The sequence below is a fragment of the Tachypleus tridentatus genome, chromosome 1 (genome assembly GCF_004210375.1).
Source record: "Tachypleus tridentatus isolate NWPU-2018 chromosome 1, ASM421037v1, whole genome shotgun sequence".
Taxonomy (NCBI): domain Eukaryota; kingdom Metazoa; phylum Arthropoda; class Merostomata; order Xiphosura; family Limulidae; genus Tachypleus; species Tachypleus tridentatus.
In genome coordinates this window covers 71,665,514-71,689,671 of record NC_134825.1, presented here as the reverse complement: position 1 = coordinate 71,689,671, position 24,158 = coordinate 71,665,514, and the positions used below count along the sequence as shown (strand labels likewise).

The following is a 24,158-nucleotide window of genomic DNA, read 5'->3' as shown; positions in this document are numbered from 1 at the left end:
ATTTTGAGCGTATTTATTTTTTGATAAAACATTAGTGATTAACATAACATTTCTCATTGTAAACTTTACTAACTAACAGTATTTTGTAGAATTATTACCATATATTTTAGTAAATGACAGTAGTTTTTGGAATTCTTACCAAAACGAAATGTGGTCTCTGGAAGTATTTCTTAGGATTCATATTGACAAAATCATCAACAGCTGAGAGAATTTCTTAGAATTATTACTGAGAATTTTCACAAAGGGAGAGAATTTATCTAAATTCTTAGTGATAGACTTTAGTATAGTTTTTCCATTGAGATAGCAGTAAGTCTACGAACTTACAACAATAATATCCAGGGTTTAATTCTCCGCGCTAGACGCAACAGATAGTCTACGTTGACTTCGCTCTAGAGTAAATAAATTTTACTATGTTTGTTTGTTTTTGAATTTCGCACAAAGCTACTCGAGAGCTATCTGTGCTAGCCGTCCCTAATTTAGCAGTGTAAGACCAGAGGGAAGGCAGCTAGTCATCATCACCCACCGCCAACTCTTGGGCTACTCTTTTACCAACGAATAGTGGGATTGATTGTAACATTATAACGCCCCCACGGCTGAAAGGGCGAGCATGTTTGGTGTGACGGGGATGCGAACCCGCAGCCCTCAAATTACGAGTCGCACGCCTTAACCCGCTTGGCCATGCCGGGCCATAAATTTTACTACCATCAAACAAAGTTTTATTAAATTACGTTGATTAGTTGCTCTTAAACACAGAGCTACAGGCTATCTGTGGTCTGCCTACCACGGGTATCGAAACCCGATTTTTAGCGTCGTATGCCTGTAGACTTACCGCTGAGCCACTGGGTTTTTTATTAAATTATATAATGATTAACGTTGATATTATTTTCTGAAGTAACTTTTATTAATGGTAACTTTGCAGTGTCCTGGCTATAATTATATATCACACGCAGATTCTCCTAGAATACGTAAGTACATTGTATGGGTGTGGATTGGTTCCTTTGTATTGTTCAACAACTGTTATTGCAAGACCAAGGGCTGTAAATCATGTAAAGATATCAACTACGCATTACATGTGAGCATTCTTCACCACGTTGACAAATTGTTATTGAGTTTTAAAATGTATTACACACTTTTTATTCTTATGCTTCGGTTGATGTGCACCTCTATATCTCTCATTGCTTCTTTACTCGTACGTTGTAAAGATACTTTACAATTTATAATCTTACTTTAGATAAGAGAACTTTATCTTACTTTACTATGGCTTCTATTCTAAATCAATAAAGTTTTTCAAAACGTTCACATGATTAATAAATATTATGTAAATAGATAAGCTGCAGTCAAAAATAAAGTTAAAAAAAAATAAAACAACGTTGGAATCCTTAAACGTAACGACAGGTTTGATACCTTGTTGTTGCATTGTCAGGTTTTGAAAAGTGTTTATATTGAAACTAACTATTGAATTACAGGTGATTCTCGTATTTTAATACAGTGTTGTTAGAGATAAGGTTAATTTATACTCTTTTCAATACAATATAATGTTTAGTTAAAAATGCTTAAACATTAGGCCATTTTATTATGTCACGTTCAGTATCCACACTATCGCTTTCTATACAATGGAAAACAACAAGACAAGACTTTATAGTGGTTTATTTTAATACCCAAGTGACGAGAAACTTTGGACTCTAAAGGTCTTGTGCAGAGAAAACAGACAAAAAATTTTCGAATACAGCTCTCAGAGAGGAAGAGGCAGAACTTCATTTTAAGCCTCGTCTCTTTTTAACGACTGATAAAACGCTTTAACTTACTTCGGAATCACGCATTAAACATTCTGTATCGGCAACTGTTGCGATTATAAACGAACGAAATATCTCATGCTTCAAGATGTTTTATTTATGTTACATCGAGATACATAAATGACATAAGAGTCTATTGTACCAGCAGGTCTTTCAGTTCAAACATCCATTACTGTACGCTGCGTGTTCTGGCATTACGATTGTTTTTACAGGATGATACTGAAAATTCCTAAGTAGCGATTCTGTACGCGGCTTGCGCTTTATTTTTCCTATTCAAATGGAGGTTTCAAGTGGAAAATGTAAACTTTTGAAGTACATTCTATCATTTAACCATTGTTAGCTATTTTGTTCAAAAAAACAAAAGTATTTGTTAAATATTAACGAATTTACGAACTTAAATCGAAACTTTAAAATGGTAGTTAATATCCTAATAAGTCCGTCAACAAAAATTTGTATAGGAACATTTAAATCGGAATATCCAGACGTATATTTCAAACGTTTTATGTTTTGTCCATAAACGTTTAGTACTGAGTCAGCTACGATTCAAGGTATACAATTTTAAGATCCCGTTTCTTACTTTTAGGCGCGGCATGGCCGGGTGGTTAAGGCACCGACTTGTAATCTGAGGATCGCGGGTTCCAATCCCCGTTACACCAAACATGCTCGCCCTTTCAGCCGTGGGGACGTTATAATGTCACGATCAATCCCAAGTAGCCCAAGATTTGGCGGTGGGTGGTGATGACTAGTTGCCTTCCCTCTAGTCTTGCACTGCTAAATTAGGGACAGCTAGCGCAGATAGCCCTCGTATAGCTTTGCGCGAAATTCAAAACAAACCAATTCTTACTTCTATATTTTTTGAATAGTTTTTAATAACAACTGTAAAATACACCATAGAATCTGAATATAACATAAGACAGAATTATAGAAATACAGTCGGTTTACTAAAGTACTTTCGTTTTGCAAATGAGAAGTTTCATATACGAAATGTTACAAATATCTTTTTTATTTGTTAGTATCAAAATATTTAGTCCATACTCTTTTGCACATAAGTATAACGACTGTTTTTTTTAATAATTGAATGTAAATGAATTATCTACGTCTCTATAATAATGGATTATTCTGCTTTCCTCATCATAATTGTAGAAGGATTGTAGTTTATAAGACAGTAGAAATCTTCCCCACAATTGAAGACACTTCTAAATGAATTTTGATGACTTTGAAAAGTTAGGGACGATTGTAACTAAGATCTCCGTCCCATAATAACCCTGTTATCAAAGAGTGTGAATCGTAATTCTGGAAGATCAGGTTAAAATAGTAAACCAATGGTATTAAGAAGCTACACAGCAAAGTGTGATTATACATATCTCAGTGTGTTAATTATATACAGAAATTGTTTTAGTTTCTCTTATCTAGTTATTTCATTGATTTCTCTATTTCCTGTTTCTTCTACTACAGTTTTTACTCTGTAATCGTATTTAGTTTTATATTTCTTGTTAGATAATAAACTTAATTCACTTTTGTCAATGTTGTTCCACCAATCTTAGTTCATGTATGTTTTTACTAAATGCTTTAGGAAGAACTGACAGTTGTTTATCGAAGTAATGGAAAAATACATTTATTTTGATTCGAATGCGATTAATGTAGTTTGAAGGTTTGAATGAAAATGTTATGTCTACGAGAAAGAAACCAGCTGTTGCAACAATAGCGTTTTATTGATTTGGTTAAACTGATAACAATACGTAAGGAGTAATATTTAGAGTTATCTTTAACTGTGAAGTTTATTTTCTAGAGTAATCTATATATCCTATTCACTTCTATCATGAGATTTTGCCAGACAGTTATTAAATCCACACACCAATGTCTAGTGAAGTGGAATATATCTTTTGGGGAAAACCCATACATGCTATGAAACATCAAACACAGATTGAAACAAAAGTAATATAATTTCTACAGAAATACTGCATTTCCCTGACTCTACAATGCGTATAAAAGTACTGCAATATAGCTAAAATCAGGGGTTTGATTCCACTCGGTGGACTCAGCAGATAGCCCAATGTGGCTTTGTTATAACAAAACACACACAAACACACACTGTAATGTATTTCTCACAAAAACCACTATCCAGATAACACAGTTTAAGTACACACTAAAGCGAGAACATTTAAATTTAATATAAATTTATTTATTTTATTGTTGGAACTTGCTACTGCATTCACTGAAAAAAAAAAAACGGTTATGTGTATTATTTCATCGTGGAAATTATTACTGTATCCATTGAAAAATCCGGTTATATGTATTATTTCATCGTGGAAATTATTACTGTATCCATTGAAAAATCCGGTTATATGTATTATTTCATCGTGGAAATTATTACTGCATCCATTGAAAAAAACGGTTATATGTATTATTTCATCGTGGAAATTATTACTGCATCTATTGTTAAAAAACGGTTATAAGTATTATTTCATCGTGCAAATTATTATTGCATCTATTGGAAACAACCGGTTATATGTATTATTTCATCATGGAAATTATTACTGCATCTATTGTTAAAAAACGGTTATATGTATTATTTCATCGGGGAAATTATTATTGTATCCATTGGAAAAACCGGTTATATGTATTATTTCATCGTGGAAATTATTACTGCATCTATTGGAAAAAAAACGGTTATGTGTATTCTTTCACCGTAGAAATTGCTACTGTATCCATCGGGGAAAAAAACGGTTGTGTGTATTATTTCATTGTGGAAATTATTACTGCATCTTTTGGAAAAAAAATGATACAATAAAACTATCTTGTTTGGTTATAACAAGGTCGAGATCTATTAATAACTCTTTTATCGCTTTACCGCTGATTCCGATTCACTTCTGTGGACTTTCAGCATTCTTTAAACTTACAAGAGGGACTAACGCACTTAGAACACTGTAGATTGTCTGAACATTGTATGTAAACTTTAAGTTTATTTGAGTTGACTCTCCATACATATTTCTAATGTTAAGTATGAGCTTGGTATGACTTTAAGTTATTTTGTAACAATATAAATTGAATTCAGAATAATGTTATGAGTATGCTACACATAAGGTTTCTGATATGTTTATGATATGAAATTTATTGACTATAAAACTTGAAATTTAAGCACGTGTGGATTACTTCAAATATATTTTTTTAATAATAAATTACATTAAATACATAAAACTGCTGGAGTGTGTTTTTAATGTTTCAAGAACAGGAAAAAGAGTAATAGAGGTAACAGAAGATCTAACAGCAAGAAACACCTCGCTACAACGATAAAACCTTATCATTAAACAGGGTGATACGTTGGTGAAACTCCGCCATGCATCGTGATTGTAACACTAACGCGGTTCAATGATTATTGCGTCTCCCGGATCTAAGGAAACGTTCTGACTGTTCCATGGTCTGGATGATCTTTCCTCGCTTTGGAGTTCACTCTCTGTAGAGAACAGTATGTGTGCTTCCGAAAAAAGCTTGCTGAAATCCACTGTTACTGATTTTGGTCCAAAATTGGCACTCACCACGTATCTTTCCTTTGTAGGAAAGTTTCTCTCTAACGTGATCAGTCTTCCGTTGCCAGAATGAACAACGTACGTGAAAGGCCTCCCATCACATACTGCGCTCTTTCCGTCGTAAATTGCTTTCATCCATAACGAAGCTGATTTGTCCCGCGTGGCTATTAACTGGCTTATCAGCGAAATCTCAGCTGAACAGTCTTCTACATTTTGGTTTGAAGACATAGAATGAATGGGTAGCCAAGGTGATACCCAATTTTTGGTGAAGTTAGCTTCCTTAGCTGAGGTCCACTGCATCGGACATAACTGACCCTCTCGAAAAATCTGGAAAAAAAATCAGCACTATACATCCTACATCGACACAAATGCCTGTCCACTTATAAATTAAACGCTTAGAAAACTTTGAATGTTGCATTTGGTAGGATATGGTATATATATAAAAAAGCTAAGGTTAGGCTTAATTAAGGTGATCGTATAAAACTACAATAATGAGATAACAACTTAAACTTTAAATATAAATTATAATTATTCAGTAAATACACACATTTTTATCGTACTTATTTCAAGCGTGCTATTAACGAAACTTTTGTAAATTATTACGATTAACGGGAAAGCTCAAGCCACAGAAAATATTCAAAGTATAAATCATTATATAAATAAAAAGTTATAATACAAGACATAAAATATACTTCGTTTGGCAACATAACAACTTTCTTTCAGATAAAATTATAGTTACGCCGAAATTTAAAAAACATGTTTTAATCTGTATCTTCGTTCATATATATACCTGTATGCATAAGATTGAGTGCAGATGTTTTTCTTATTAAACTATCGGATATTTGACCTTTGACTAATTGTTTAATACAGTCAACTTGTTTAATAGCTATTTTAGTTTTCAACTTATTATCATTATTAGGGTCCTCCGCTGGTACGGTGCTAAGTCTGCGTAGTTACAATGTTCAAATTATGGGTTTGATTCCGCTCGGTGAACATGGCAGATAGCCCGATGTGGCTTTGTTATAAAAACAAACAAATCATTATTTCCAGCGGCAAGTTCATTTCCTCTGTATACATTCTTTTTTTTATTCTATTCTGCTGTAGGACATGTGCGAATTAATATCCAACTATAAATTTTAAATGTAAAATAAAGGCAAGCTGAAATTACAGAAATCCTTAAGCCGTGTAAAAGAGACAAACGTAAACATGCATATGTAATAACCCTTGAATATTCACTAACAAGCTAAAACTGGTTCTATGCAGCTCCCATTTCCTTCTTTTTCTAAGATGAACTGGTATCAATTATATATAATGCGCGCTGTACAAGTGTCTTCATTTTTTTAATTTGAATACTTGCTTTATATTTTGCCACATACATTTTAAAATGCAAGTTTGAAATAGTTGTTTTTTTATTTCTGTTCTTATGTGCTACACATGTGATTTAACCAACTAGCCTATGCTCCCTGAGGTGTGCTTTGAACGTTTGTATTTTTGTTGGTGATGGTTTCTGTAGTTCTATTCATAATTTCAATTCATTATATTACTTAATAACTATTTTAAAATATACAAGTGAAATTAAAGTTTTCTTTAAGAATTACAAATTATGAAATGCGTTTTTTTGTTCTAACTACCACTTACGTGTAAACATTATAAAACCTATTCTTCTATAATATATTTAATTACTTCTTTGACAAAAGAGTAAAAATGAAAATACAAGATTCAAAATAAGTTGTTATACAACTACTAGTTTAAACTACTAGTTTGGTTATTTAATTTAACTATAAATATAATATATAAATATTAAACCTCTTTATTTTATAATATACTTAGGTTCTCCTATATAACGATAAAAATAAATTATTTTTGCACATTTAGCACCTTATTCTTCTACAAAAGAAATATATTTTTCTTTGCGTGTCATGTGAGACTAGTGTTATAGGTTTGTAAAGTAAAACCGAGATTTCTCACAATAATTAGTATCCAATGCTAAGGCCTTAATTTGCCTTATACTCTCCAAATCTCTGCACGAACTCACAGCCGCAGTTAATTCTATACACGAGCAGCGTTAATACATCACGTGCACTAAATCCAGAAGAAATTAGCCATTTTTTTACGCGAGTTTCGCTTGGGAAAGCAACAATCTAGTTGCTACATCGCAGGGCTCACATTTCTCAAGCTTCTATACTTGAAAAGATAAAAAGAAAAACAAATGAACGTTTAATGCTCGAGTAGTTTTTTTTTAACTTGGAAATTATTTTAATTATTTACTGGTTAACTAAAACAAAGACCAATTTGACCGAATTATTTAAAAAAAATATTCAAAGCAAGTAGATACTATTTTAGTTTTTGTTTTTAGTTTGTTTGAATGGAATCAAGAGTCTTCAATCAGCAATCATCCAAGTTTGTTTTTTATGGTATATTATTATACTAAATGTGTATTTACCATATTGTTTTGCAAAATGAACGCAAGGAAAGAAAATAAAAAATAAACTATGATAGGCCTAAGCAACATCAAAGAAATACAGCACCGAAAAGTTTAATTTCCTAAAATCTAATTCATGATTAATCCTTGAATTCTTTTTTTCATAGAAATCCATTCCTGTAATTAAGGTAAGCCTAAATTTATTTTCGGTTAGTTCATATGGTAAGAATACACAAAACTAAAGTAAAACTAACTGACGTCAGAGCGATTGGCAACCAGCAATATGAAGGCGTGTTAAGTTACAAAGTAATCAGAGTTAGATAAACTTATACTGAATTTTTCATTATTACGGACTGTTTCGATTTTGTTTTCTTTCAGACTGATGACAAAAACATCAAACAACAAAATTACAGAATGTATTAGTGGTCGTTCGGTCTCGGATGTTGGGAACATGATTAATATTATGTTCACTTCCTTTCGGTTTTGAGCTTTATAACTAAATTATTCATCGCAAAATATTAAAAATATTATAATTTATTTTCGTTGAAAGAATTAGATATTCCAAATAAAAACCTTTTTTTGTCTTCTTTAAATCCCAGTTCATCAGTTCTTTGGTACTGATGTGGTTTATGTTCCTATGAATTATTTATACGCCTACATTCTTGTCTGGTGATTTACAGAATTTAATAGAAAAACAACAACTTAAAAACAGTTTAAACAAGACAAACCGGTAAGATTTTATTTATATGCAGCGTAAAGCAATAAATCATAGTGTGATATTTCCTCTTTTTGGTTTGTTTTGAATTTCGCGCAAAGCTACACGAGAGCTATCTGCGATACCCGTCCCTAATGTAGCAGTGTAAGAGTAGAGGGAAAGCAGCTAGTCATCACCACCCACCGCCAACTCTTGGGCTACTCTTTTACCAACGAATAGTGGGATTGACTGTAACATTATAACGCCCACCCGGCTGAAAGGGCGAGCATGTTTGTTGCGACCGGGATTCGAACCCGCGACCCTCGGGTTACGAGTCTAACGCCTTAACACGCTTGGCCATGCCGGGCCACTCCTCTTCTTAAGAAAAACATTCGGTGGTAAAAAGCGATTATGAGCAGCGTGCAAACAAACCCTGTTGTTAGATTCATTTGTGTTAATTTGTGGAATTAAGCACGGTAACATGTATTGAATGTTTGAAATTAAGCAGAAAGCTATACAAAGGGCTAGCTGTCCTCTGCCCACCACGAGTATCGAAACCCGCTTACTAGTGGTGTGAGTTCGCAGACATACCGTTGTGCTACTAGGGGGCGTAATGAATGAACTAAGAGAGTTGTTAAGAGAATACAGTAATTTATATTTGTATCCAGTAGATTTCACGTGCCTAATTTGAAATAAATATCTTGAACGATAATCAGTTACAGCTGCGCACTATTATAAACATTGTATGCGTAAAAATTGCTAGTTTTGTTAAAATCTACAAATTGTTTTTCAATTACAGCATATATCGAAAGGAAGAATTACGTCACAAGAGTTTATGTATTTTTTTGAAATTTCGCGAAAAACTACATGAAGACTATTTGCGCTTACCCCGCAGGTACAGCTGTGAGTCTACGGATTTACAACTCTAAAATCAGAGGTTCGATTCCCCTCGGTGGACTCAGCAGATCGTCCGATGAGGCTTTGCTATAAGAAAACACACGTACACATACGCATTATCTGCGCTAGCCGTTCCTAATTTAGAAGTGTAGGACTAAAGAAAAAAACAGTTAGTCGTCACCACCCACCGCCAACTCCTGAGCTGTTCTTTTGGCAACGAATAGTGGAATTAATTATCAAGCTGAAGGGGTGAGCATGTTTAATGTGACGGGGATTTAAACCACCAACCCTTAGATTGTGAGACTATTGCGTTAACCACCTGACCATCTATACTTGAGAATAACCGCTCCAGTTATCGAAATATTGTAGCTGTTCCATAAACAAATCGTACTGTAAAAACAGTAACTTGTAATTACATGATAGTTACCTCTCGCTGTTTCTTCAGTTTATTACTTCACTCAACCTTAGCCGTGCACAAACATACGAGTTTTAATCCCTGAATACCCATTCATTTCCATTCGATAAGTTTTTAGATTGATATGAAAGGAGCAAATTAAACTCACATACAAATACACAATATCTTTATTTTGTTTATAAATGAATATACCCGAATTAATGCTCGATGGTGAAATGCTCAGATGTCAATTAAGAAAAGAAATATATGTCAGTATTGTTTAAAATCAGTAATAAAAGTGATACCATTAAAATTGTGTTAATTAAAACAAGAACTATTCACTTATCTTTGAAAAACAAAAGTAAGAGATTAACAAGAAGGAGCAAACTAGGAAATACATATTGACTAATCATCTTATAACTAGACAGGAAATACATACTGACTAATCATCTTATAACTAGATAGGAAATACATACTGACTAATCATCTAATAACTAGACAGGAAATATATACTGACTAATCATCTTATAACTAGACAGGAAATACATACTGACTAATCATCTTATAACTAGATAGGAAATACATACTGACTAATCATCTTATAACTAGATAGGAAATACATACTGACTAATCATCTAATAACTAGATAGGAAATACATACTGACTAATCATCTTATAACTAGACAGGATATACATACTGACTAACCATCTAATAACTAGATAGGAAATACATACTGACTAATCATCTTATAACTAGACAGGAAATACATACTGACTAATCATCTTATAACTAGATAGGAAATACATACTGACTAATCATCTAATAACTAGATAGGAAATACATACTGACTAATCATCTTATAACTAGACAGGAAATACATACTGACTAATCATCTAATAACTAGATAGGAAATACATACTGACTAATCATCTAATAACTAGATAGGAAATACATACTGACTAATCATCTAATAACTAGATAGGAAATATATACTGACTAATCATCTAATAACTAGATAGGAAATACATACTGACTAATCATCTAATAACTAGATAGGAAATATATACTGACTAATCATCTAATAACTAGATAGGAAATATATACTGACTAATCATCTAATAACTAGATAGTAAATACATACTAAGTAATTATCTAATAAGTAGCTAGGAAATACGTACTGACTAATCATCTAATAACTCGCTAGGAAATACATACTGACTAATCAGCTAATTATTCGTTGATTTTAATTATAATTCAAAAAGGAAGTGTTTGAAACTTGAACTCATATAATGTAAAAGTAGCTACTAAAGTTAAATTAATGTTATCCGTTAAGACAGTTGCTCCAATGACAAATTACGCAACTGAAAAAATAATAACAGAAGTAAAATATATCCGTTTACAAGAAGGTTTACTTCTGAGAAATACGCTTCTAGGTCTTTAATTAGTCTTTTCTTTCCGTTTCTTTTCCTATTAGCACAGCGGAATGTCTGCTGATTCACATCCAGACAAAACGCGTTTCTATATGCGTAGTGGCAAAGCTCAGATAGCCCATTGTGTACCTTTCTGGGTAATTCCAAATAATCGATCAATCATCACGTCTTCTGTTGAGAACCATGTAACGTTAACCAACTAATTAAAATTTATTAAATAAAATATTGGTTTTTAAAGAAGAAACTCAACATCAGCAAGGTTGAATTTGAGTGTGTAACCTGTCTTTCAGTATGACTGTAACTCAACCATTTCTTTCTTTATCTTTTGCCCTTGGACATAATTTTTTCTTTATCTTTAATTTTTTTTAACTTTCTGTTTTCAGAAGTACTCTGAATATTTTCAGAAAATGAGCAGTCATTTATTTTCAGTTTGTTTCCTTAACGCATTTTAAGATTATAATATTTTTTAGTGATAAGCTGCAATGATACGATAGTTGTTTCCATAGAAATACTGAATCGTTTCCAGGCAACATTTTATTGCCTCTAGTTACTTCTGAAGCTCGTGGCTTTGACGTCATGTAAGTCAAGAACTTTTGGTATGAATGTTCGTATAAAAGCCATGGATTTGCAGGAAAATTGCTTATAAAATATTTTCGAGAAAAATGATGACACATATAAATTTATTAGAATAGATTTTCAAATTTAAAGATACATATATATATAATTCTCTTCGGGCAAAACAGACCACGATCTAAGTCTTTTCTCTTCTTGTCTATTGGGTTCGAAAAACAGTTGATTTATAGCATTACTAAAAGACAGGATTTCAAATACAAACAGCCCAGCTTCTAGTAAAGGAAGTTACTTTTCTGGCAAAGAAAAAAGAAAATACTTATGTTCGATTAACAAATATCCCTGTTTACCTTTTTTTCGCTGTATTGGCATTTTTCGTGGTAGAAATTTGAAAGAGGTTTCGCACATTTAAGAAATGTCACTGTTTCTGAATTACTGTTTCTTTGTAACTAAGCATAAAGCTACACAACATGCAATCTGTGTTCTGTTCAATACGGTTATCGAAACCCGGACTCTACCCTTTTAAGTTCGCAAACATATCGCTGTCCTACCGAATTATTTCTTTAGTATTTAAATTTTATAACTGTGGGAGAATCATTGTGACTCAGTTAAGACTGTCATGATAGTGGTAGTATTTTAGTCAAAGGGTAGTGGATTATAAACAAGTTGTGTAAAAAAAAAAAAGATTATTATATGCTAAAGGAATAACGGTAATGAAACAAATTACGTCACATTTCTGACCTGGAATATATTTTAATGTCCAACCAAAGTTTAATTTTGTTAATAATACAGAAACGTAAACAAACAAACAAAAAAATGCTCAAAATAAAATTCCAAATGTTTATACAATAAGGAGCTTGGTTTTTATTTTTCTTAATTTCTTGCAAAGCTACACGAGGGCTATCTGCGCTAGCCGTAACTAATTTAGCAGTGTAAGACTAGAGGGAAGGCAGTTAGTTATCACCACTCACCGCCAACTCTTGGGTTACTCTTTCACCAACAAATAATGGGATTGGTTATAAAGCTAAAAGGGTGAGCATGTTTAGTGTGACGTGGATTTGAACCACCGCCCCTCACGTTATGAGTCGAACGCCTTAATTCACCTGGCCATGCCGGGCCTAGGGAACTTACTGTTTCTCAGAATAAGTTGACTAAACTGTTTAAAAACAATATATTTTGCAATGAAATGATTCCGAATTCAGTTCCGAACGTTTTACAAAATGGTGCGAAACACTAAACTGAAATTAAAAATAGTGTATGAAACTACGTTTGTGCTATATGAGAATGATAAAAAAATCCCTCAAAGAAACATTTTCAGTTCAATCAAACTATATGAAGTGCAGTGTGTGAGTGTGGGTGTATTTTTCTTATAATAAAGTCACATTGGGCTATCTGCTGGATCCACCGAGGGGAAAGGAACTTCAAAATTTAGAGATATAAGTCCTTTCCGCTGTCTCAACTGGGTGGTGAGGGTGGAAATCAAATTTGAAGTTTAGAAATAGCCCAGAGTTCACTGTGATTGTTTTATTAATAATAGGAATTATCAAAACAACCCAATGAAGTTTAAGTCAAGCCTTTTTAGAATTAAAAGTTGTTGGTTCTCTCACCTTCCCAGTTAGAGCATCTTTTGAATCCTGGAGGTTAATCTCGTCACCATAAAATAACGAAACAGAACCAGGTAACATCAGCAGTAAGATCACGGTGCTTAATGTATACGTTGTGTCTATCCTTGTAGCCAGCCTCGTTGTCTCAGAGCCACCTATGTGCCAGTTTACCCAAGACAACGATGAATAAAAATTCCATTCATCAGCCACTGTTAACTGCTCTCTGAAGTCTTGGATATTTGTCCCATTGAAATGTAAACGAAAGTCTAAGATATCACACAACTTTAATAACGAAACCATATATCGAAACGTTTTTTCTTTTACAGCTTGTATGAATTGAGAAGAAACAAGTAAAATATTTTTCTTCTTAGGTGTACTGTACTTGTCAAGAAGTTGGCGCCATTGTTTCATCACAGAATATAAATCAATCTCCAGCGCAAATTGGAGGTGTTCTAAACCTTTCATGTAAAATCCATCCACACCTTTCTGAAGCCAAAATTCAAGCGCTGAGTTGAGTTCCATTTGAACAGCTGGATGGGACCAGTTCAAAAACAGATGTCCTCCAAATGGTCTATTTGGATTTTTCTTTTCTTCTTGAGGACCAATGTTTTCTCCCTGAAAATCAGAAGGCTACATAGTGCTTATTATTTTAAACACTAAAACATTTATTTTACAAACATCACAATTCTATCCAGTGTGAATATTTAAAAAAAACATATTAAGCTTGGCTCTTAAGAGCAGATAGTATTTTAATCAATTTATCTTGTCCCTCCTTGTTGTATTTCATTTTGTATGAATGATATTACGTTTCCTAACAATCATGATATGACGAAGTAAAACTAAACATCTAATTTATAGTTTGACCGTAATTTGCTATACCATTTATAGTTTGACCATAATATACCATTTTATATTCAATATAAGCATCAAAAGATGAGTTTTTCGTTTTTCATTCTTTGTTGATAAACAGTTGTTTATATTATAAATTGATGCTTACATTCGACCATACGTACGTTTGTTAAAATTCTATTATTCCCTGTGTTTAACATTGTAGCCTTCTTTAAGTTTCTTAAAGTCACTTACATTGAAGACACAGCACTAGTTTCGGTTGACAGTAGTAATTAATTAACTAAGTTGATTGGCAATACTTATTTATTGCCACAAATCATTTCCGTTTTCAAAAAAAATAAAAAGTGAAACGTGCATTTAAAATTTGGGTTAGAAACGATTGATGGTAAAGAAAACGAACTTTATTGTGAAGATGAATTATTATAGTAATTAGGAGTAACAATATCGTTTGTATGAATTTTTCCCCTTACTTTACCTGCTTAAAGATACAACTCATAATTTTAAGTTTAACTTTATTAATCAGTAATTATGTTTGTTTTAATATTCTCAATATCACAAATAATAATTTTGTTTCAAACTCTTAATTTAACTTGTTGTACGTATAATTAAGTAATAAGTATTTCATAATCCTAGTTAAAATATGTTTATATTTTACTTACCTTAGTATCGTTGCTTTCAACGTAAAAATATTTATATTCACCACTTTTGTTTTGCTGCCAGTGGGCTGCCCATGGATGCTGATCGCTGGTGAGAGCCGGGTTAATGTCTAATATCACGTACAAGCCTCGTGCATGAATGTCTTGCACGAGCTCGTCAAAGTCAGAAGTCCTTCCCAAATGTGGATCGACGTTCTTGAAGTCGATAACGTGTGTATACTCTAAAGGATAGTCCAGCGCACTGAAAATAGAATTTAATCTTATCGAGGCGACGTTTAGTTTCTGTACGTAGTGGAGTCTCTGGCGTAGTCCTGTGAAATCGCCAAATCCATCGTCATCAGAGTCTTGGAAAGAAGCCGGAAAAATTTCATATGATACAGTACCCTGCCACCATTCTCTGGGTGGGACGCAGTGAGACGTCTGGGAGGTTACCCATTTAAGTACAAAGCAGAATATTCCAACCAGGACACACACAAACACTACAAAACATCCCAACCGAAATCCGGCCCAGTTCCAGTGATAAAACAGAATATCTAATGGACACTTACTCAAAGAATGTTCTCTAGTTCGAAACGAAACATTGGAATCCGTATCAGCAGTTGTACTTTGTATTTCTTCTTGTGATAAATGAATAATAAATGGCTTTGAATTATCCGGGTCTAGAAGGTACGTGGAACATCCTATCTCTTGGCCTTGTTCACTGTCAGTAGAAGAACATCTGGATATCAAACTTATATTGGATTTACCTCTCTCCTTCAACCTAGATCGTGAACCATCAGAGACTGTCAACATTATTTCTCCATTCTGACGTATAGAATTATCCATGCTACAACACTGTTATTACAATCTGCCAATTCGTTAGGCTCGAAAACGGATGTTTAAAACTTTTTTTTAAAGCAGTTCGATGTGACCGTCCTTTCTTGTTCGTGCGTATTGGCTATGGAGTTAAAAAACAACAACATTGAAATAACATCAGATTACAAATCTAAAGTAAAAACTAATTAAACTTTCCTAGAACATGAAACGCTTGTAAACATTACATAAACGTAATTAGTGAAAATAGTTACTTAAATCAACATCAAAATAACGGATTTAAAACAACGTTTAAATAACAGTTAAAATTCATGCTCGTATTTAATTTAGTTTGGAAAACTATCGTGGCCAAAATTAACTCTGAATCTGTTCTCGACATAAAATATTTACATTATCTTCATGAATTACATGAAAACATTCCTCTTTTTCCTCCTTCATCTCACGAAACTCTCTTTGAAGCACAAAATCCAAACAGCCAGACTCATCTATAATTTCCACTTTTCTCTCGTAATAAAGGTCTAATTGTTTGGTACTGTTGTCTCCGTTCCTAAGTGGCAGTTAGCCAATCACAATATCCTATTTCCACGCCAACTACATTTCATATGTAGAAACAAATCTAAGTCCTCTATTCTTCTTCCTTCCCAGCAAGGGGTCAACCGTAAATATACACACATAAGACCCAACATACAACGTTCGCTACACCGTGGTGGACAGGATTCAGATAACAAATTGTATAGCTTTGTACTAAGAAAGCAACGATAACAAAGACAAACCCAAAACAAAAATTTAAATCAGGAATATATTTGGTGATTATAACTGAATGCCCAGATAAGTATTTATTGGTCCAAAAATAGAATGATGTAATGCTGACGTATTTAAAGCATTCTATGTTTTTATATCGTTCAAGACTCTGGCTACATTGATTCTGTCTCCACAGAAAACATTATCAATGTCAAGATCATATACATCACGAGCTATGAAAGGACACAGTATATTTATATTAGGTTTATTTACCATTTTAAATTTGCGTTGACGGAAGTTTGATTTGCGAGAGCTACAGGTTTTCATTCTCTCTCTCTCCAAGGTTCATTTTCTTATGACCCATTTTGATGTTTTTATATTAATGTTTAGTATACAAAACACAGCTTTATTTCGTTGTACTATAAAATTCCAAAGCTAAACGTAACTGATATAATGATCGTCTGAATGTTTAATACAGTCGTTATTTTTCGTTTTCAATCAGAAAACATTAATGATTTGTTTGTTTTTTGAATTTCGATCAAAGCTACACGAGGGCTATTTGCGCTAGCCATCCCTAAATTAGCAGTGTAAGACTAAAGGGAAGGCAGCTAGTTATCACCACCCATCGCCAACTCTTGGGCTGCTATTTTACCAACCAATATTGAGGTTGACCCTCACATAATAACGCCCTCACGACTGAAAGAGCAAGCATGTTTGGTGCGACGGGGATTCGAACTCGCAACCCTCAGATTACGAGTCGAGTGCCTTAACCACCTGGCCATGCCGGGCCCATTGATGATTTAACATTCATCAGTGGCATCGTTATTCACTTACGTTTGTTTTTGAATTTTGTGCAAAGCTACATGAGGGCTATCTGCGCTAGCTATCCCTAATTTAGCAGTGTAAGACTAGAGGGAAGGAAGCTAGTCATTACTATCCACCGCCAACTCTTGAGCTACTCTTTTACCAACTAATAGTGAGATTGATTGTAACGAAATAACGCTCCCCGGCTGAAAGGGCGAGCATGATTGGTATGACGGGGATTCGAATCCGGATCTGCAGATTGTGAGTTGAGTGCCCTAACTATCTGGTCATGCTGATTTATGTGTCAAACAGTATTAAAAGGTGCGTCTACTTAATTAAAAACTGTCTATCTATTTTGTTTTGACAACATTTTGATGTATACGTTTTTCAAGTACGCCTGTTAGTTATAAAATTATTTATTTTGTCTTTGGTCTTTGGTAACATATTGATGTATACTGCAAGTTAATTATAAAACTATTCATCTCTTTGACAACTTTGTTAACGTAAATATTCTTTTTTTATTTTCCCATAAAAGACTAACTTTACCCAGATTTATCTGACCTTTAACCCTTAGTTACGTGCTGGACGCTGAGAAGAAGCTGCAAAACAAACGCTTTGCCAAATACACAAAATATCTCAATAATCGCTCTTCTTGGAAGTTTCATAACTCTGGGGCAGGCTCAAGAACCTTGCAATAGATCAGTATCAGCTCGTGTGTGAAAAAGAAAAGAAACATCGTTGTTTGTTACAATATCGGTCGCAGACAGTTTAGTTTCACACACATTTACTATTTGTTCTATGTATTTTTCATGTTCGTCTATTATTTATCTTATATCAGGTAGGTACCATTGTAAAATAACAGCTTGTCAGTTTTACACTTGTGGCATTAATTCTTTATGTCAAAAAACTTATACTTGACAATTGTGTTTCGTACATCAAAGTACGCTATACAAATGGTGATGACAAATATTAATTTCTACCTATTCAAACACTTTGTTTGTTAATACGAATTCAATATAAAATTATACTGATAAAGGGCAGAATTAATTACACTATGTAACAAAATGTTTACTTTTTCTTGTTCCTGGGCAGAAAGTGTTATTTCCCAATTGCTTATGCCTAAAGCAAATGGAAAAGACCTTTTTTTTCTTCTTCAAACTTTGCTTTTGTGGCCTGGGAGCGTATAACTAGAACGTGATAGGAGACTATATTTGGGCTCTGATACATGAAAGTGATTTACATTACGGTGGCAAATCTCGAAAAACTACTCACTTCTAAACATTTTTGTTCATTTTTGTATAACTTTAGTATAAATACATGTAAATCTTGATTCATATGTTATTTTATTCAGACCTTATGTAAATGAAAATTTGCAAATTCGCCCGTTCTTACATAGAAAATAGGTTAATTTCTAAATTTCATTATCCAGGTCACAAAAGCAAAGTTTGAAGGGAATAATGGCCATTTTCTGTACTTTTACGACATAAGCAATTAAGAAATAACACATACTAACCAGGAACAAAATTTGTGTTACATTATGTTATTCTAACATAAGAAACAAGTCACATATACAGGCTGTCCCAAAATAACGTTTACACTCTTTGACTGTGTATAGCTAATAAACCGTTTCTTTTGTTTCAGATTTGACTTGTGTCCAAGGATGGCGGATAATCAGCTTACAATTGAGCACAAAATATTCATTCTCAAAACTTTTTAGAAAGTCGAAAACAAAGCTGAAGTGCAAAGACGTTTTACTAGAAAGTTCCATATGGATGCGCCATCTCGCCCCAGCATTTCACGCATCATTGCCAAGTTTGATGAACACGGAACTCTCCACCATATGAGAAAGAGTTGCTCCGGTCGAAAAAGATCATCGACAAGCCCAACAAGAGAGCAAGAGGTCATTGATAATGTTCTGAATTCTCCAAGAAAATCAGTGCGCCAACTGTCTCATGAAACAGGTATCCCTAAATCCAACGTTCATCGCATTTTGAAGCGTTCCCAATTCAAAAATTTCATCCCATCGCTTGTTCACGCTCTGAATGAAGATGACCCTGATCAAAGGGGTGAGTTCTGTGAATGGTATCTGGTTAGATGTACAGGCGATGATGAATTTCCACTCAAAATTGTTTGGAGTGATGAAGCAACGTTTAATCTGAATGGCTCACTAAATCGACACAACTACACCTACTGGGCAAGAGAAAATCCACATGTTACAGAGGAACATCACTTGAATTTGCCTGGAGTGACTGTGTGGTGTGGTCTGTCCGCTAGGGGACTCACCGGAGTCTTTTTCCAAGACACCGTAACAGGATTGAATTATCTCAACATGCTACAAGAGTTTGCCATGCCACGCATCCAAGAACAATTTGGAGAAGAAGAGTGTTTCTTCCAGCAGGATGGCGCTCCTCCCCACTTCCATCGCGACGTGAGAGCTTATCTATGCCAGACAGATAGATTGGACGAAGAGGAAGTGTAGAATTTCCTGCTAGATCGCCAGGTTTGACACCCATGGATTTCTTTTTGTGAGGGTTTCTGAAAGACAAAGTTTACAGCACAAAAAGGGCAACAATTGACAAATTGAGAGTTGCAATTGAAGAACAATGTGCTTTAATACCAGATGAGATGGTGTTTGATGTGTGTACTTCCATTTCTTCCCATTATGAGATGTGTCTGGAGCAGAACGGATTTCAGTTTGAACACCTGAAGTGAAGCAAGCAAATTGTGACATTTTACAATTTCAACCAAGGAGAGTTTTCCTGGGAAGAATTTTATTTGTTATTTTTTCTCTTGATTTCAGTATTAAATCTTTAAATAAATCCTTTGGCTATCATATGTATCTTGTTTCATTGTTAAAATCAATAAACAAGGCAAGTTTTAATGATCCAAAGAGTGTAAACGTTATTTTGGGACACCCTGTATATACCATATCTGAATGTTATAAACATTTAGCTTTCGTACTTTGTAAAATAATAAACAGTGAATGAATGTTTAACACGTTCAAATGAAGGATTAAGCCGTAAGTTCCTCGATGTAAACAAAATAAAAGTGTATACCCGCAAATTGTTTTACTATCAATAATGAAACTATAAAAACTAAATAATTTAATTTTCTGTTGTTTGGATTTATCGTTCTATAGAAAAATGGTAGTACAAACTAAACTTTCTATTTTCTTGCTGTCAGTAATTCTAGAATGAGCTGTGTATTTCCCGTTCTGACTCATCTAAAGTGATTTGAAGAAAGTTAACATGTAATAAATGTTTAGCGAATGTTCTACAGAAAAATAAAAATTCTGATACCTTATCAAACAAAACACAATATTGGTAAGTGTTGCTATTTAATTTCCTCTTAGTTACTAAAATAAAAAATATGAAAACTTACCTAACTGATTGGACTTTAAGCACTTCGTTTAGAAAACTATCTAAATAGTTTTTCAAACTATAGATAACTTAAGAAACACACATGAAAATTGGCTCAGTATAGCCAGGTGGTTAAGGTGCTCGACTCCTAATTCGAGGGTCATGGGTTCGAATCCCCGTCGCACCAAACGCCCTTTCAGCCGTGGGGGCGTTATAATATTAGGTTAATCTCACCATTCGTTGGTAAAAGAGTAGCCCAAGAGTTGGCGGTGGGCGGTGATGACTAGCTGTCTTACCTTTATTCTTACACTACTAAATTAGGGACGGCTAGCGCAGACAGACCCTGTGTATCTTAATAAAAAAAACAAAAAACAGATTAAAATGAGAGAGAGAATGGATATCGAGATACTAACTATCTTGAAGATTAAGAAAGCATGTCAGAGTTAACTGAAATCAATGACTAGAATTTGAAAAATACACTCACCAGAATACAATATTTAAAGTTTATATGCAATGTCACCAGTAGAGCAAAGCGTCACCTAGTGATTCGCGTTGGACTGTGAATCTGCTGGTCCAACGTTCGCGTTCCTTTACCACCATTACTATTCGATGGGATGGGCGGTTGGAACTAATGCCGTAGCTATATACATATGCGTATTTTACAAACTCAAAAGCCAGACGATGGAATTTCTTTGCGCGAATTTCCAAGAATAAACAAAATTTGCGAGAATTTTATTAGTGATTTTGTGCTAAAAGTATTTAGAGAAAGCGCTTATGGACTACTCAAATATTATTATAACTTTGTATCATTAGAAACGTACGGAAAAGCTAACTCATTGAGTGATTAGGCTGATATATGTGAAATGCAAACTCTAATAACCTCATCTATAAACTATGGTTTATTCTATTTTATATAATGATATTTGTGTCTTTTCTTTCCTTTAAGATTAGCCTGCCTGAGAAGAGAATCTGAAAGTTCATGGTTCACTACCATAAAAAAAAAAAGGGATTTAACCTTTGAGGCCGTGTGTGCGCTGTAAGAGTGAGGTCAGACGAACTATGAAACCAGAAAAGAGAATTTCAAGAGTTAGTTGTGGGTGGTATTGACTATCTGTCTTCCCTCAGTTAAAAATTACGGACAGCTGTGCGTTTATAGGATCTCTGTATCCCTGAGAGAAATTTCTAGAAGAAACGAACAGAAAATTTTCCATCTCGTGACACAGTTTTCTGATTCCCACAGTTAGTTTCCAGCAACAAATTGAAGGCTGTTTCATATTACTTCAAAATGTAGCCACAGAGGTTTAAAACCTTTCTTATGAACGAGCATCAGTGAATATTAACATTGATAAGGAACTGATTGACTGGTTCACACCACAGATACAAGAGTTTTATACGGATAACAGTTTTATGTAGCATAGCGATGACAAGGGAGGAATTATGCAAAACATAATGCATAATTTTATACGTGTTAATAGCTGCGGTTCATAATTACTTAAAGTATGTTGACACATAACATAAATATTCTCGTTGTTGAATTTGTCAAATATTATTATTTATTTGTGTGTTTAACTTAATGTAATATAGCTCAGCTAGAAAACAGATTTATTTCCAGACAAAAACAAAAGTGTTTGGGTTCGTTTTTTACTGGTTCTTGATATGATCAGGTAGTATATTAAAACTTACCTGGGAACTGAAATGTCAGTTACGGTTACAATACACTTTTTTTATCCAAGTTCTTTAAACAAAAGTCAAGTTTTCATTCGTTTGATCTGCTGCTAGATTAATAGCTTCATTGCTAGACACCATTTCATCTGTCAGGATCATTTCTACTCGCAGGCTGACCTGCAAGATCAACAAATCAACTTGTTTAAAATCAGAAGTGAATCTGTTCTGTTAAATTGTATTCCTTTAATTCGGCTTGTGGTAAAATATCACGAGTTACGTTTCGGATAAACAAGTTTAAATATTTTTCCGTTCTTGGAACATTGAACGTCAAACATCTATTAAGAGTTTTGCTAAGATGTGACTTACTGCATTAAACATTTTTTTCACAAGTTTGTTGATTGAAACTAAGATATGACTTACAGCATTAAACATTTGTTCACAAGTTTTTGTTGATTGAAACTAATATATGACTTACAGCATTAAACATTTGTTCACAAGTTTTTGTTGATTGAAACTAATATATGACTTACTGTATTAAACATTTGTTCACGGGTTTGTTGATTGAAACTAAGATATGACTCGCTGCATTAAACATAGTTGATTGAAACTAAGATATATATGACACTGCATTAAACATTTGTTCACAGGTTTGTTGATTGAAACTAAGATATGACTTACTGCATTAAACATTTGTTCACAGGTTTGTTGATTGAAACTAAGATATGACTCGCTGCATTAAACATTTGTTGCATTAAACATAGTTGATTGAAACTAAGATATATATGACTTACTACATTAAACATTTGTTGCATTAAACATAGTTGATTGAAACTAAGATATATATGACTTACTACATTAAACATTTGTTCACAGGTTTGTTGATTAAAACTAAGCTATGATTTTACTTCTAAAGTTTGATATTTAGTTTTGTGTTTAATATGTATGGAAGGGATAATGTAAGAGTCAGAACAAAATAATAGAAAATACGAAAGTATAGAACTGATTTTGCTTTGTTGCTTCGTTAAATACAGGAATATTAATTGTTATTTGTCTAATGCTAGCTTGATTATAAAAATGAATGCTTAAGTGACGACTGCTCGTGCACTGAGCAGTTCACAGAATAAAGCAGAAGATATGGTGTGATGAAAATTAATATCTGATAAAAGCAAGATATATACATAGGTTAGAAATAAAAGTCAACCTTTTGAATGTTAGCTTACGCAAAATTTCACGAGAAATGTAATGATGCCTGGTTCTTTTTCTCAGCCAGTTTGAACTGTAAATTAGAAAAAGAAATTGAGAGATGGTTGCTACATGTGCTAGGCTAATTTGCAGAAAACGTCTGTATAAAAAGCTTGATAATCGCTACATGTCTGAGGCTAGCCTGTTCTGGAAGACAGAAGAGCACGTGTATTAGACGTGGTTTTGAGAAAATTGATTTAAGTCGTTACTTCACGCACTTGTTTATGATATATTTTAAATATCTGTATCAGTATCTCACATATATGTTTTAACAGTTTTTCATGCGTTGTATGCCACTTAATTGTGAGACAAGAGTCGTGTGAGCTTTTTACTATGGTTAGGTATCAGACTTTGAATGCTGCTTAATTATGAAACTGTGTCATGTGAATTTCACTATGATTAAGTATCTGCCTTTGAGAATAAAAACAACTGTGTTTGAGTCTTTTATAATATGTTTAACACCAGGCAGTTGAAGTCTACCAGTAGATGTTATTAAACCATCCATTTCTCTGTTGTCCAGAGGGAAACTAAAAACCCTTTTTTGTACAGGGTAGAAAGAATCTTTCTTCTGTTGTACAAAGTACATAGTATATACCTTATGTTGCACGAAGCAGATGATATACGCCCTTACTTGCTTTATAAGGTTCTATATCTCATCCGAAGAAGTTTGTTTTATTTCAAGCTGTTGTATCGATTA

The 24,158-nt window shown here is 33.6% G+C and overlaps 1 protein-coding gene across 5 annotated transcripts in view; it reads right to left on the bottom strand.

Moving 5' to 3' along the window:
• Nucleotides 1-4,942: 4,942 nt before the first annotated feature.
• Nucleotides 4,943-24,158, bottom strand: part of LOC143251993 (amino acid transporter heavy chain SLC3A1-like) — a 37,732-nt gene continuing 18,516 nt past the window's right edge. For 2 of the 5 annotated variants that reach the window (XM_076503480.1, XM_076503469.1), the window contains exons 2-5: nucleotides 22,238-22,396; nucleotides 14,841-15,774; nucleotides 13,336-13,947; nucleotides 4,943-5,647 (exon numbers count right to left, since the gene is read on the bottom strand). In XM_076503480.1, the coding sequence (XP_076359595.1) occupies nucleotides 5,150-5,647; nucleotides 13,336-13,947; nucleotides 14,841-15,662 (1,932 nt within the window). In that variant the 5' untranslated portion in view covers nucleotides 15,663-15,774; nucleotides 22,238-22,396 and the 3' untranslated portion in view covers nucleotides 4,943-5,149. Of the gene's footprint in view, nucleotides 5,648-13,335; nucleotides 13,948-14,840; nucleotides 15,775-21,038; nucleotides 21,176-22,237; nucleotides 22,397-24,158 lie in introns of those variants that run through there. The other 3 variants (XM_076503507.1, XM_076503498.1, XM_076503488.1) reach the window with 2 other exon arrangements.